Source organism: Macrobrachium rosenbergii, chromosome 43, assembly GCF_040412425.1.
Source record: "Macrobrachium rosenbergii isolate ZJJX-2024 chromosome 43, ASM4041242v1, whole genome shotgun sequence".
NCBI lineage: Eukaryota > Metazoa > Arthropoda > Malacostraca > Decapoda > Palaemonidae > Macrobrachium > Macrobrachium rosenbergii.
In genome coordinates, this window is record NC_089783.1 from 29,366,625 (window position 1) to 29,381,624 (window position 15,000).

The 15,000-nt window shown below is 35.7% G+C and overlaps 2 protein-coding genes across 5 annotated transcripts in view; both read left to right on the forward strand.

Moving 5' to 3' along the window:
• Window positions 1-6,604, forward strand: part of LOC136828707 (neuronal acetylcholine receptor subunit alpha-4-like) — a 33,425-nt gene extending 26,821 nt beyond the window's left edge. Inside the window, exons 8-11 of the mRNA XM_067086841.1 lie at window positions 1,487-1,639; window positions 2,049-2,215; window positions 4,786-5,962; window positions 6,147-6,604. Coding sequence (XP_066942942.1) covers window positions 1,487-1,639; window positions 2,049-2,215; window positions 4,786-4,965 — 500 coding nt within the window. The 3' untranslated portion in view covers window positions 4,966-5,962; window positions 6,147-6,604. The remainder of the gene's footprint in view (window positions 1-1,486; window positions 1,640-2,048; window positions 2,216-4,785; window positions 5,963-6,146) is intronic.
• Window positions 6,605-11,193: 4,589 nt separating this feature from the next.
• LOC136828708 (neuronal acetylcholine receptor subunit alpha-7-like) overlaps window positions 11,194-15,000 on the forward strand; it is a 40,178-nt gene continuing 36,371 nt past the window's right edge. The window contains exon 1 of one of the 4 annotated variants that reach the window (XM_067086842.1): window positions 11,194-11,332. The gene's annotated coding sequence lies outside the window, so the exon portion shown is untranslated. The remainder of the gene's footprint in view (window positions 11,333-15,000) is intronic. The other 3 variants (XR_010850191.1, XR_010850192.1, XM_067086843.1) reach the window with 3 other exon arrangements.

Genomic DNA, 15,000 nt, shown 5'->3' on the forward strand with positions numbered 1-15,000 from the left:
ATACTTTAACTACTGAATCTTGCTTGACTTCACCTTGCAGTAAATTTGTAAAAGCTTAGCCATTTCATGCACTTACACTAAAGGCTCATCTGCAAAGTGTCAAACACCTTGCACATAGTGGACCATCAGTTACTATTATAAGCAGTCTAGCTCTTCCTCTTATTCCCCTGGCACCCCAGAATTTATTATCTTTTCACCAACCCATCACTTTCCATTCCCATCACCTGATCACAAAATAAAAAAAATTTACGTAATTTTTCATCTATCTATGGTATCCTTTCTCTACCATATACATTTGTAAAAAACTTTACTCTTCAGCATTTCTACCTTTTTTCTTTAATGCACTTTCAACATCCAAACTTAGCTTCCATCAAGATGTGGTTCAATAATCCTTTCGTAAATTATGATCCTCACCTCCACAGACATTCCAAGTCTGTTCCAGTTATATTTACTCTCCAACACGTAAACAAATCGGCTGCTTCCACGCATTCACCATCCACAATAACATTCGTTGTTTCATTTTCCTGATCTCCATTTACCCTCATAACATTACTCCTCTTCATACTTACTCTTGACTTTCTTTCAAACTTTCCCACTAATTTTTCTTCATTATCCCCAATCTATACTGTATTATCTTCAAACTCCAACCTATCTGCATTCCAACACGACCTTTTTTTTTTCATATCCCTCCAGTTCTTACCAACATTTTGCTCTCTCAATCATGGCGGTATATTATTCTCCTATCTTAGAACCACTTTTACACCAAACAAGTGACTCTCAGCCTACGTATTCGAACATTTCTATAAGAAAACTTTTAATCCTTCAGACGCCTTACCTTCATCTGGCCTCTTCAAAACCCTCCACATTGTCTCAAACTTTCACATTTCTCATTCCAAATCCTACCATGCACTATTCATATCCATATATATATATATATATATATATATATATATATATATATATATATATATATATATGTGTGTGTGTGTGTGTGTATATATGTGTGTGTCTATATATCTATTTATATATGTATATATATACACATATACTGTATACATATATATGTATATATATATACATATATATATATATATATATGTGTGTGTGTATATGTAGCATTATGCCTTTTTAATTCTCACAGACTCTTCTATCTACTTTACTGTTATGCAATGGAACGATAATGCTTCCTCTCATTCACTTTTATGGAGTTTTTCCCTCATTCAGACAAATCTCACTAACTTAATTCCACTATCATGACCATGCCACAGCATCTCACCTGTAATCCCATCAATTCCCTGTGCCTTTCTGTTCCTCAATCTCTTGATTGTCAAACAAGCAGTTCATGATGATTTCAGGAGTTAAGCAGTTATAAGTCTTGTCGATGCTCTCCACCAGAAAGTTGGCTCATCAACACGAAATAATCTTTGTAATACTTTGTTATTTATATGAAAGACGATTTAATCAATTCCATTTCTATCTCACAAAGGCATGTGTCTCCTGACGCTGGTGCTGTTCATGCTACACCCCACATCCGGAGAGAAAGTGACCTTCGGCGGGATCTGCCTTGTCCTGAATTTCCTCCTCTTGTACTACATCACGAATAAGATTGGCAGCTTCGCTTTTAACACACCCCTCATTGGTAAGAAGAGAGAGAGAGAGAGAGAGAGAGAGAGAGAGAGAGAGAGAGAGAGAGAGAGAGAGAAATTATATTTTATGTTTGACTGACTGATTTTGTAAATATATGCAGCACGCGATGGATAGATAGATAGATAGACAGACAGACAGACAGATAAATAGATAGATAGATGGATAGAGAGTAATATTTAAATGATTCCAGCATGGTAAGGAGAAAAGTATTTCATTAAAGCCGTCCCATTTATAACTGGGACACGAGACAGAAAAATATGGGAACCCTCGCTTCGATCATATTTTATTTCTTGCCACTTCATTGTTTCCGTAACCGCGACGAAGGTAAACATTTTCAACATAATTACTTGAACAGTTGCCATGAAAAGTGTGATTTTACGTGTCTCTGTTTCTTTTTTCAGTTCAGCTGCTCGGCGTCCAGTTAGTGCTCGTGATGGCGTGCTTGTTCTTGTCTGCCTTTGTGGTGAGGATGGCTAAAGGTCCTCACGTCTATGGGTTGCCAGGGATCTTCAGAAAGAGCGTCGCTAGTCTTGCCCGTGCCCTGTTCCTCGGGAACTTTGTTGATCCTGTAAGTGATCATTCGTTTTCTTTTACTGAAGATTGCTGTAAATATTATCTTTCGCCTGATAAGGCTTTTCTACCCAAAGGCTTTACATAGAACAAAAAAATCTGAACAGAAACTATGTAGGAGATGGTGATGAGGATCAGAAACACAGCAAGGATGTTTTTATTGTTCCACACAGAGGATGGGTATATATCACTCCTTAAACATCTGTTTACTTGTGTCTAACAACATCTAGTTGTGATCCTTAGGGGCCTGTTTATCTTACTCATATTTTCCTCCTGTCTGTCAGTGACCTTGTTCAGTCTTTCCTTACCAGTTCATATTTTTCCTAGCTCCACTTGCGGTACACAAACAGCTTACCTCATCAGATTAAACTTTTTTCTTTTATTTGCATTCAATCTCTGCACTTCACTTCTTCATAGGAGTGCTGGTCTATAATGTGGTTCAGATTCTACAATAAGCTGTAGGTCCCGTTGCTCAGTAACCAATTGGTTCTTAGCCACGTAAAATAAGTCTGATCCTTCGGGCCAGCCCTAGGAGAGCTGTTAATCAGCTCAGAGGTCTGGCAAAACTAAGGTATACTTTTACATTCCAACGTCAGTTTCCGTAGTCACTTTTTCCCTTTCTAATCTTTTTCCTATACCTTGCAACCCTCCTCTTTTTATTTATTCCGACTTTCACCGCTCTCCAACCATCAGTCTTTAAAGTTACACCCAAATATCCATAAGAGTCGATAACTTTCATTTTTCCACCATCCAAGTCAACATTCATTGCACCATCATCCTGGTGTCCATTACTCTCATAACTTTACTCTTGCTATATTCACTCTCTACTTACTCCTTTTGAGAACACTTTTGTAACTCCTTTACAAGTTTTTGCAGCTTCTCTTCACTATCCCAGTCAGCATTGTATCCATCTGCACACGCCAGGGAAACTGTATCCTTTCATTTCCCATCTTCTAATCCTAGAACCTAACAACAGATTGTACTATCTTTTCTCTGGCCTCTAACATTACTTTATCTATGAGGATACTAAATAACCATGAAACATAATATACCCTTGTCTCAGTTACACCTAAAAAAAAAACAAGTTACGTTTTATACCACATATCCCCAGCATCCTTCATATTGCATCTCCAACGATTCTTTCATAATCCTTTTCTGGATTTGTCGAAAGCTTTACTAATTTTTCCTATGAATCCCTTTGTCACTGTTTCACTTTATCAATTGAAATCCCAACATAACCAGTCTCTGGTGTACAAACTGATGTTTCGCTAAAAGATACTTTTATAATATTTATTCTTATACGAGGGAATATTGACTCCTCTCCATTCCTTTCAGCGAGCAAAAATTACGAGAATATATTTCCTAGTTCAGTGGGAATAATATATTTGATCAAAATATGCATCAGTGTCTGCAGCAGATAAGATTTGATATAATGGTAATATTCCATGAATACTAAATCCATGCAAAGGTTATCTTTAAAAGGCGTTTACAGGTACAAAAATGTGATATCATATATATATATATGTATATATATATATATATATATATATATATATATATATATACAATATATACAGTATATATATTATATATATACATATATATAAATATAAATATATATATATATATATATATATATAAAAATATATATATATATATATATATATATATATATATATATACATATATATAAATATATATATTTATATATATATACACACATATATATAGTATATATACATATATGTGTGCGTGTGTATGATTTTTAACACGGAGATAAAAACGGGGCATTAAATTTAGAGAGAGTGCGTGGTCATGTGGAAAGTGAAACAATACTCTACCGTGCATGATCTTTCAACTCAACTCTCGAACGCACTGGATTCCTATTCGCGTTGTCTGTGGTTCAGTGCCAGCACGTTGCCCATTAACTGACAAAGCTAATGAAATCTTTGCTTAGACGATAACCACAACCTAAAAGATAAAGATCAGAGTAATATGTAAACAAAAGCTGAAGAACTGCTTCCTCATTTGATAGGAGAATTAGATACAAGATTTCTGGATGACGCATAGATTATGAGAAATATTGTAGCTACAGTAAATCTTTTTTTTTTTTACTTTGAAGGTGCGTTTACTGTAAATACACGAAAGCACTAGTGAAGAATTCTTTTTTACAACGCGAAGGCGTTTTGAGTGATCATATCGCAATCCATTTTAATGTTTATTCTTTTTTTAATCAATCCCTTTCAAAAACCAAAATATCCCTTTTTCCCCTGATTTATTTCCAGGAGCTGAGTAAATCGAAGGACCTGGAAGGGGGAATGGAAAGTCTCCCCACACACCAAGTCTGAAATATATTTTAATGTTTATTCTTTCTCTGTCTGATCCGTTTTCAAACCAATATACCCTTCCCCACTCCTCATTTATTTCCAGAAGCTGAGTTAAATCGAAGGGGAAACTGGAAAAGTCTCCCCTCACACCGAGTCTGAAATATATTTTAATGTTTATTCTTTCTCTGTCTGATCCTTTTTCAAACCAATATACCCTTCCCCACTCCTCATTTATTTCCAGAAGCTGAGTAAATCGGAGGACCTGGAAGGGGGAACTGGAAAAGTCTCCCCTCACACCAAGTCTGAAAACTCAAGTCTCTGCGAATGGGTAATGCTGTCAGCTGTTGTGGATCGCCTCTCTCTCATCGTTTATCTGGCCATTTGCATCGTCGTCCTCGTTCGGTTCAACAGCGTCCTCTAAAGAAGTAAAGGGAAAAAGAGCGAGGAGCGAGAGAGATAACCTGCCATTTACAGCGGCAGCCATCTCGGGCAGACGGACGCAGGATAATGTCTGGATAATATCTCCTGCTCATCGTACAAAGGAAACTAGAATTTATCGTTTGGCTTCTCCTGCTTTGCTACTTCGATTACCGGGAATAATTCGTAGTAAATAACGGTCTAGGTTGCTTTTAATGTCACGTCGATGGTTAACGGGTGTCCTTTATCAGGCTTCTGATTATCATTCGACGAATCTGTTGATTGCGATTTCTTGGTCTATGCAATTTTTCAATTTTTCCGTTGCAGAATCTAGGGTTTACTATTGTTTCTTGAAATATCAATGTTTCTTTGTTTATGTCACTGTTACTGGCATCGAAATCCATATCGCTGACTAATCTTATGATAAACGCTTAAACTAGTGTCACCTATAAATTTAGACATTTTTCAAAACAGTAAGTAATGCTGTTATACAAGGCAGAAGATAATCAATATCGAATTACAAACTACCAATTGGTGTTAATGTATTTGCAAGCAAGCAAGCGCCCGGGAATTCTGATGTTTTATGAGAGCTTAATAGCTTTGCCGAAACTTCATAGTGTCCATTACTGGTATAATGCATCCAAATTGCATTAAGCATGACCTACACAATATGAATAGAGAAATCATAGTCTAGCATGATTAAGTTTTCATGTGAAGGGGTCTAGATAAAAAAAAATGTTCTATATTTTATTTTGCTCTCTTTTACCGAGTTGATTTTGATTGAAATGTATTAAGAATATCACAATGTATCATCCAATAGTTTATATGTATAACTGCAAAATAAATTTACTTATAACACACACACACACACACACACACACGCAGGAAAATTACCCAACTTCGGGTTTGGTCAGTTCTAGCTATACATATAAGGGTCATTGAAAATATTTAAAAAATTTTCAAAGTTTTCCATTTATATATATATATATATATATATATATGTATATATATATATATATATATATATATATATATATATATATATATATATATATGCATACACATATAGATTTCATTTACTCCCTTACTTCCTTAAAGTGTTCCCATACACACACACACACACACACACACACACACATATATATATATATATATATATATATATATATATATATATATGCATAGACATATAGATTTCATTTACTCCCTTACTTCCTTAAAGTGTTATTAGATATCCTTTCTGCTAATATTCACGCATGTATAACATTAGTTTCAAAAGCAAAAGCTTTGAATGAAAACAGAAAGAGCAAATGGGTCTACCCGGCTTTTTTTTCTCTCCCTCCTAGCATTTCCTCTCTTGTCCTCCAGTCCCTTCGAGCATGAATATTGTCCACCTTTCACTTAGACGTGAAACTGTTTCCATTTTCTCTTGACTATGCTTAAGCTCAAGTTTAATCTACTTAGCAGAGGATACAAAGCTATAGATGTATCATTATTTGGATGACACAAACAGACTTGTAATCTTAAGGTTTTTTGTTTACTGATTTAGCGGAGAATATTGCTATGTCACTGCACTGAAATTTGTCTAAGTTTCATTGACCTCAGATGCTTCATTATGTAATGATCAATAAATCTTACTGATCTGGATTTATTTCATTTTAAGTGATACGATATTACGCCAAAATTAGTGAGGAGGTTCTATGTACCTTTTCATGCTTGAATGATCATGAGAACTTGTGAAGAAATAACATCTTCTGTGCTTTAAAGATTACTGAAGAGAACGAGAGAATTCACGCTTGAATGAAACCGATAACTTTTGAAGAAATAACAACTTCTGCGCTTCAGATATAGATGGAGAGAACGAGCGAATTAGAGAACTTGAAAAAGACTAAAAGAACAAAATATACAAAAAATACTGTGCATCTCTTGGCAAAATGCTATGGGTTGCTTTTAAACCAGTATTCGAGGTAAATTTTAGAGTATTTAAGTATTCTCAAGTAAGCTTTAATTGAAATCTGCCAACCAAAATCATGGGATATTATCAATAACCGAAAACAGGATGACTTGCTTGACATTGTGGAAAAATTATTTTAGCTCATTCTTTACGTTTTCCACTATACGACATTCAGTGACATCACTGTACAAGTGCGAATGCCCGCAACGGTTACCTCAGGTAACGTCGTGTTCTGCTCGCTTGTCTCACTGGGGCATTGCTGACTACGTTTGAATACCAAACAAAGCGTGTGAGTTGACGTAAGTGATCAATCAGGAAAGGAAAAAAAAAGTAGGAAATTTGATGGCGATGAAAATATGTGAAGGAAGTAGTTGAGAGAAGAGTAAGAAGTGGCGAATGGTTGATGAAGAAGAATGAGAGGAGAAAAGAATTAATGAGGAAGAAATGGAAAGAGGAAGGGACATAAGATAGGAAAAAATAGAGCAAAAGCGGAAAACACGAGGAAAGGAAGGAAGAAATATGAGAGGAGAGAAGGAATAAGGGACATGAAAAGAGAAAGAAAAAGGGTAGGTGGGAGGGGAAATAGAGAGTGGAGAATAAATATGTAAATGAGGAAAAGGAAAAAAAGAAATGGAAGAAGAACGACGCTGTGGAAGAAGGGATGGAAAGCGAAGAGAAGAACTTGGCAAGAAAGAATGAGAAAAGGGAGAAAGGAAAGGAGAAATAGAAAAATAGATGAGGAAAAGAATAAGAGCGCACACAAGAGGAAGGAAAAAGAAAGAAGAGAAGGAGAAGAGAGAGATAAAAAAAGAGGAGGGCAATGAAAAGGATGAGCAGGAAGTAAGTGAGAAAGAAAAAAGAAACGAAAGAGAGAAGGAGGAAATAATTTTCGACATTGCTTATATATGATGGTCACCAAGGTGGTAAATTAAGAAGCAATTACAACAAATATAATACTGGTTAGGATGAGCTATTTTGAATCCGGAGAACGAGGCGAATACCTCGAGCTGATATGCTTTACAACTGCCTCATGATTTTCCAAATGAGATGAAAATTTTTTCCCCTTTAAAAAAATTTTTGGCTTCTACGTAATGAAGCAACGCCAAAGTTGCTTATTCGCTCAGTCACCACTATAACCTTCTGGGCCACCAGTATGACCCAGTTGCTTCGGTATTATGTGACATATACACATCAGAAGGCCTTTTGAACCAGAGACCGTGTATATATAATATCATTAGACCTTGTTTGTAACCGTATTTGCATCTTCAAAGGTCCACTACTGTGTCACAGAGAAGCTTGTTTTGATGAGACCAACTGTATACACTAGCTGTCGTTATAAGGACGCTCTGAGGCCATGGTCTCCTTGTTATTAAGTACGATTTCCGTATATATTCATGAATAATACCGCATGAAACCTCAAAGCAGTCTAATAATATGGTACCCAGACTTAAATGGGCAAACCTGAAAAGTGCATAATTTACTTATTCAAGATGTGGCTGTTACAAATCAAAAAGAGTAAAAAAAAAAAAAGGGCAAAAAAGGTAGAATATAATTGGAATTTCTAAGGTAACACAGTTTACTTCAAATGAAAGGCGATGCTTATGTGATAAAGTATACGCATTACTGAAACATAAATCAGAGAGAATAACTATGCATAAATAAATCGAATAAATAACACATTCATGAGGGTAAGTGAAAGATAAATCATAGCGATAAAGGATATAGGAAAAAGGAAAACAATGAGCACTTTAAAAGACTATATCAAACATCGTATAAGATGTTGTCCATTCATTTTTAATCAGCTGCACACACAAACACAAACACAGAGACACATACACACACATACACACACACATCACACACCCACATATATATATATATATATATATATATATATATATATATATATATATAATATGTATATAAATACTGTATATATATATATATATATATATATATATATATATATATATATACAGTATATATATATATATATATATATATATATATATATATATATATATATATATATATATATATATATACTGTATATATATTTATATGTTATCATGAAAGTAGACAGTAGAAATCTAATGCTCAGCAGGAAAAGAAGAATAAAGAAAATTGATAAAATTTAAAAAATGATTTACAATACAATAAGCTATGCAATAGATAAAAAACAGAAATTGACCAGTTTAAACTAAAAATAAAACACTGATCAAATTACAGTAAAAACAGGGGATAAGATGAACTGTCAAGGTTAGGACCTGGTCTCAAACATATTTCGATCAATTCAGAGGTTTGCAAAAATGATTCCTCATTAAAAGTACCAAGAACACTAAAGTTCCTCGTTGGATGAGTCGGTAGAGTTGTCGGCTAGCACTCTGCTAGGCCCGAGTTCGAGTCTCCGGCCGGCCAATGAAGAATTAGTGGAATTTATTTCTGGTGATAAAAATTCATTTCTCGGTATAATGTGGTTCGGATTCCACAATAAGCCGTAGGTCCTGTTGCTAGGTAACCAATTGCTTCTTAGCCACATAAAATAAGTCTAATCCTTCGGGCCAGCCCTAGGAGAGCTGTTAATCAGCTCAATGGTCTGGTTAAACTAAGGTATACTTAACTTTAACCAAGAACACTATAATTTTCAAGTCTTCTACCTGTGTTATATTCCTCTATATGTTGTAAAATTGGCGATCTGATTGTCTTGGCCAGCAAGCAACCAGCAAGAAGAGAAATGACAAATGTTCAGATCTTGTCCGGATTGTCTTTGCCTGGCCAATATAGGTGGCGCTACAAAAGGCGCCACACTTGTAAATATAGGAGATACTAGACAAGAGCTCTGAAGGTAGTTTATCCTTATGGATCAAGAACACTTGAGGTTTTGGTAAAAATTATCTCGGGGTTGATGTGAGAAGAGCTAACCTTAACAATGTTTTTAGTTCCCTTGTAACGTATTTACAACATGGATCACTAATATGGCTTATATAAAAACTTATCTAAAAATCTTAACGTGTCTTTTAGGCTCGAGAATGTTGCACGAAGAAACAACGAAACGCGTCGCAACTAAAAAGTGTTGGTTATGAACCTAAGCGCTCTTTTCCTGCTAGGAATTGTATGTATATATATATATATATATATATATATATATATATATATATATATATATATATATATATATATATATATATATATATATATATATATATTGAAAATCCACAACTGGATCAGGTTGGTTGGAGAGGGCCATTTTGCAAACGGTCGAGAGCTTCCATTTTTAATTACTTTTACTTGATTCAAAATGTAGTTTTTCCTCATATACATAACTGGGGATTTTAACTTCTTATTTCCGGTCACAACATAGTTATGCACCTTTGATACACATACGAAAGAGAAATGGGTGTTTGAAAGAGAGATTAACCATTTTTCACTGAAAAACAAGTCTGTGTAAAAACTAAAAGGATCTCCTTAACTTTCGTCTAAGGATTAAAAACTTGAAGGAAGCTCTCTCAGGTTTCGATAAAATTATTGGTACTCAGTCAACATTTCCGCAATACTTTTAGAATATTTACGAATTAAATAAGCAGACCTCTTTTTTTTTTATCTGATTTGGCTACAGGACAGTGTAGCAAGCGACGAGCAATTTGTGAAAACGAGACAAAAAAAAAAAAAACACTGACCTCGATTTATTACATTGCCAATATGTCAAGAACTTTCGGAGTTACTGCTCATGGGAACTCAATTTTGTAATTAATTATATGAAATAACTGAGGTCAGATATGGAGAAGGACGACAATACTCTACTCTTTTCAGGTCCATTCATTAGAAAACTGTTTCTCGAAATAAAAGATGACCCAATCACCCTCAAATTAAGGCAGATGAAGAAAGACTGTGGGACTTTCAAACGAAAAATGTGAAGAAAGAAAAAACTGAACTCTGAGCTCTATGCAATACAGTTTTTGTATGATGTCACCGAAAGCCACATCAATTAATACACACTTGTGAGTTCTGCCCTTAGTGTTAAACAAAAGTGTTTGTCTTTACAGCAATACAGACACTGCCAGCATCTGGGGAAACTTAGATCCTTATATGGACAACAGATGTGACTAGATCTTGCGAGGTTCGTTGAGAGGGCCATTGATCTATGCGCAAATATCACCATTTAGTAATTTTAACAGATTTATCCGGCCGTTGAAAAATCCTAGCAGAAAAACCGAGGTGAGACTTTTCAAAATGATTGCTTCATTCCTCCTTGTTCTTCGCGCCACCAGCCTCATCTTAGCCAGTCCCCCGTTCTAAATCCCCACTGGACGCTATTGCGAACATCCTTTCATTTATCTAGGCAGTTTGCGTTTGAGAGTCGTTGGAATTGGTCGAGGGATGGACAGCTGAAGTGAGAGTTTCATTTAGCCTTGCTGTTGTAAGTAAACGGCTTTATTTTATTTTCTGTTTTATTCTTTTTGAACTGAAATTTTGGGGGGACAATAAAATGAAAGGCAAAGTTCTAGTGTAGTTTTCGAGCAAGCCTTAATAACAATATAAAACATCCTATACGAAAACTTACATTTGTCTCGTGACTTTCAAAACATTGAGGTCAAGCGTGTTTTTGTTTGTTTGTTTGTTTTGTCTTGTCTTTTCGGTATGTTTGTAGTTTGCTTCGTTGTCCTACGGCTTAAGAGAATTATATACATATAAATGAGGCCGTTTATTTAACATGTATGCTAAAAGTATTGCGGAAATGTTGACCGTGCATCAATAATTTAATCGAGACTTGAGAGAGTAGCCATCAAGTTTTCAATTCATAAATGAGAGTTAAGCAGCTCCTTTTAGTTATTAGTTACTCACTGATAACGGCTCAAAGGCATCTATAGAGACTTCAGCCTGAAAAAACCTTTGTCCTGAAAAACTACCGAGAAACTCGGGCCGAAAAAAACTCGAGTAACATGAAGTTTGTAAAAGACTTAGTGGAAAGGATTATGACGGGAACAGTTTTGTTGAAACGCCGTCATTATATACTACCTTTATGACCACAGTCAGATCTTAAAAAAAAAAATTTAATCTTAAGAAATATTCAGACATTCAGCAAGTGACCTACAAAGTTAAAGACGTGCCTTCAGACTTGGGATAGATGGCTTAGAACTTTAAGCCTGTAAAAACTGGAAACTGGGTGGGAAGTAAACTTCTAAGTTTGCCACTGAAAATCAGTAACAAATGCTTAGAAACTTTTTACAAAAGCTTGAAGTGCATTGAAGTTATGGTCCATCTGATCACTTGCAAAGCATTTGAATCAGTCATTTTTGCAGGGGTCACACATGCCAACCCATCAATTTGGCTATTTGAGGACCGTAGATTCAAAGTGACACCCATTGATAGCATCCACTTGAAGGAGGGTTCTCGGAATCTGGAGTTTGTACATTTGTATGAGTTTTTCAGATATAAGGGTTCTTTTCTCTCTCCTTTCACTTTCGTATTGATCTAAAGAAAGAAGGAAAGATATCAAGACAATGAAAAAAAAATCAATACTTCGAAATCAGTTGACAGACTTTATCACGCTTATATTTTTCTATAAAAGTAAGGGAAAGATTGAAATAGGATGCGAAACAACGACAAACTCTTCTTTAGGCATCATGAATTGTGTGGAGGGTCACAGCTTGCTTCGACCGCGCTAATAATGACGCTCACGATGCGCGCGCGCAAATAGGTAATTATCTCTTAGAACCCTACTTCCTCTGGGTTCACAGTGTGTGTAGTTGTTTGAAAAGGCTACAAAAAACGCCATTCATGTCTAGCTGTGTCCTGTAAAATATCCAGCTAATTAAGGACATTAGATTATATGTCAGTGTTATCAGATTTACTCATTTGCAAAACAGTTAAATTAGAGGTTTCAAGTGCTCCCGCCACTGGAACTTTCAGATAAATATTATCCTGTATCCTACTGACGAATAATCTCAATTCATTAAATGGTGACGAAACTTTCCATTTGTCAAGGAAGCTTTCCATTGTTGAATCGTGAACCGAGATACAATTTGTCATATTCGGTTTTGTGAAAAGTACGCCTGGAATATAAGTTTTAGCTTATCAATGTTGAATCAAGCTGTGAAGTGGAAAGGAAATAACTTCAGTGGAAGTTATTCTACGTAATTCCAGTTCAAACACAGAATGCACCAGTTTGCCCTTGCACTTTCAGGAATGCACAAATGAGTACATTTAGAACACTATGAATATATATTTATACACGGCAAACATGTTTGTAATTCAACATGGAGTTATCTAAATATCCATATACTGTAGATGATACTTTACATATAAACATTATTCGTTGAAAAAAGAGCTGTCAAATACGCAAGGAGTCTAATGGACATAGACCGTCCTTCTGGGTCCACGTAGTCAGAGAGAAATGATAATTCTGTCTCATGGAAGTTAGACGATCGAAACCGGGAAAGGCATCGAAATCCTGACAGCGGCGGAAACCAAATCAACGATTCTAGAAAATCATGATTTTGTGCTTCCAAAGAGTGACTGTGGGGATATTATGGCCTGACGCAGGCAACAAGGCCATCGAAGATAAAAGCAACCTCCATCCTTCAGCTTTGAAGAACGTTGGCCAAAAGAGCACTCATAGAAAGCCAACTTCTGTTGAAGATAATGAGGTTCTGATGGAAAGATGAGAATCAAGCAGAATTGTATGCATTTCAGCAAAACAAGACCTTTCAAAGGTTATGAGGTGTAAAAAAGAAGAGAGAGAGAGAGAGAGAGAGAGAGAGAGAGAGAGAGAGAGAGAGAGAGAGAGGTATCCTGTATATGATGGAACTTGAACAGGAGATTGTTGAAATACTGAGGTGTTGTAGTTATGTAAAAAGTAACTTTTTTCTTCGCATGAAAATTGCTGTCATGATTGTTGCATGTGCTGTCCTACGCAAGTAAGGGCAATCAGATAAAGCAAGCCAAACGCACAATAAACAAAAAATAACAAGGAATGCTTCCGCTGTCCTCATAGATACAAAGACGCCCGACTTAAAGCTCCGTTTCTATTCCCCTCTAATTGCAGAGATATCCAATTCGAGATAAACTGGAAATGGCACATTTTAAAGTAAAGCTCAAAGCCTTTAATAAATCCCAATGAACTCCATTCCTGTAATGGCTATAATTAGCATGTTAATCGGGTTGTGATGCCTAGAGCTGAATGGGAAACGATTGCCTGATGTCTCTTCTCGTCTCCTTAATCCATTACCCATTTAGGAACGAGAGCCCCTCCTTTTTTTAAGCGGGGCCGAAGTGGGAGATGTTTTTTATTAGCTCGATTCTAAGGCTTTCACTACAATACGGTTAATGAACTGTTTCAGAAAACCTAGAGAGAGAAAGAGAGTGGAAAAGTCTCAGCAGGATGTATTCAAAAGAGAGAGAGAGAGAGAGAGAGAGAGAGAGAGAGAGAGAGAGAGAGAGAGAGAGAGAGAGACGTAAGAGGATGCGCTGGGGAAAGGGTTGGGAGTTATACCAGAATAAAAAGAAATAATTTGAGTGACGATTTTCTTACTAAAAAGGGGAAAAGATTCGATACAGAACACCAAACAGAAATGAAATGAAATACCAGATGAAAACGCGTATACGATTAAATTTAGAAGCTTCATAAACGTTTCATAAGCAATCACGGTGTCTGCTTCCGTTTCTATCAAGTTGTAATTACTGCAATAATAATACGTTTAATTTATAAATTGACGAATTGTGTTTTACTTAGTTGTGTTTCACATCACGGCAACTAACACGTTCTTGTGATTGTCAGGTAATATATGCATTACTGAATTTAATGAATGCATTCCAGACCCAACAGACTTCCAGCCTCCATCAAATGCTACATTGTCAAGGATTCTGAGCACTTTCGAAAGGCTGCTTAGTTGTCATTCTCCAAATAGGAGTGACATTAAGATTTAGGGCAAAGACCATGCGCTGGGACCTATGAGAGGAAATTGAGAGTTGAAAGTTTTAAAGGTGTAAAAGGAGGAGAACCTTGCGGTTGCACTATGAATCAATTGTAAAGTGAGAGTGGAAAGTAAGAGTGAAGAAATAAAAGTGAACTGGGGTACATTAAAA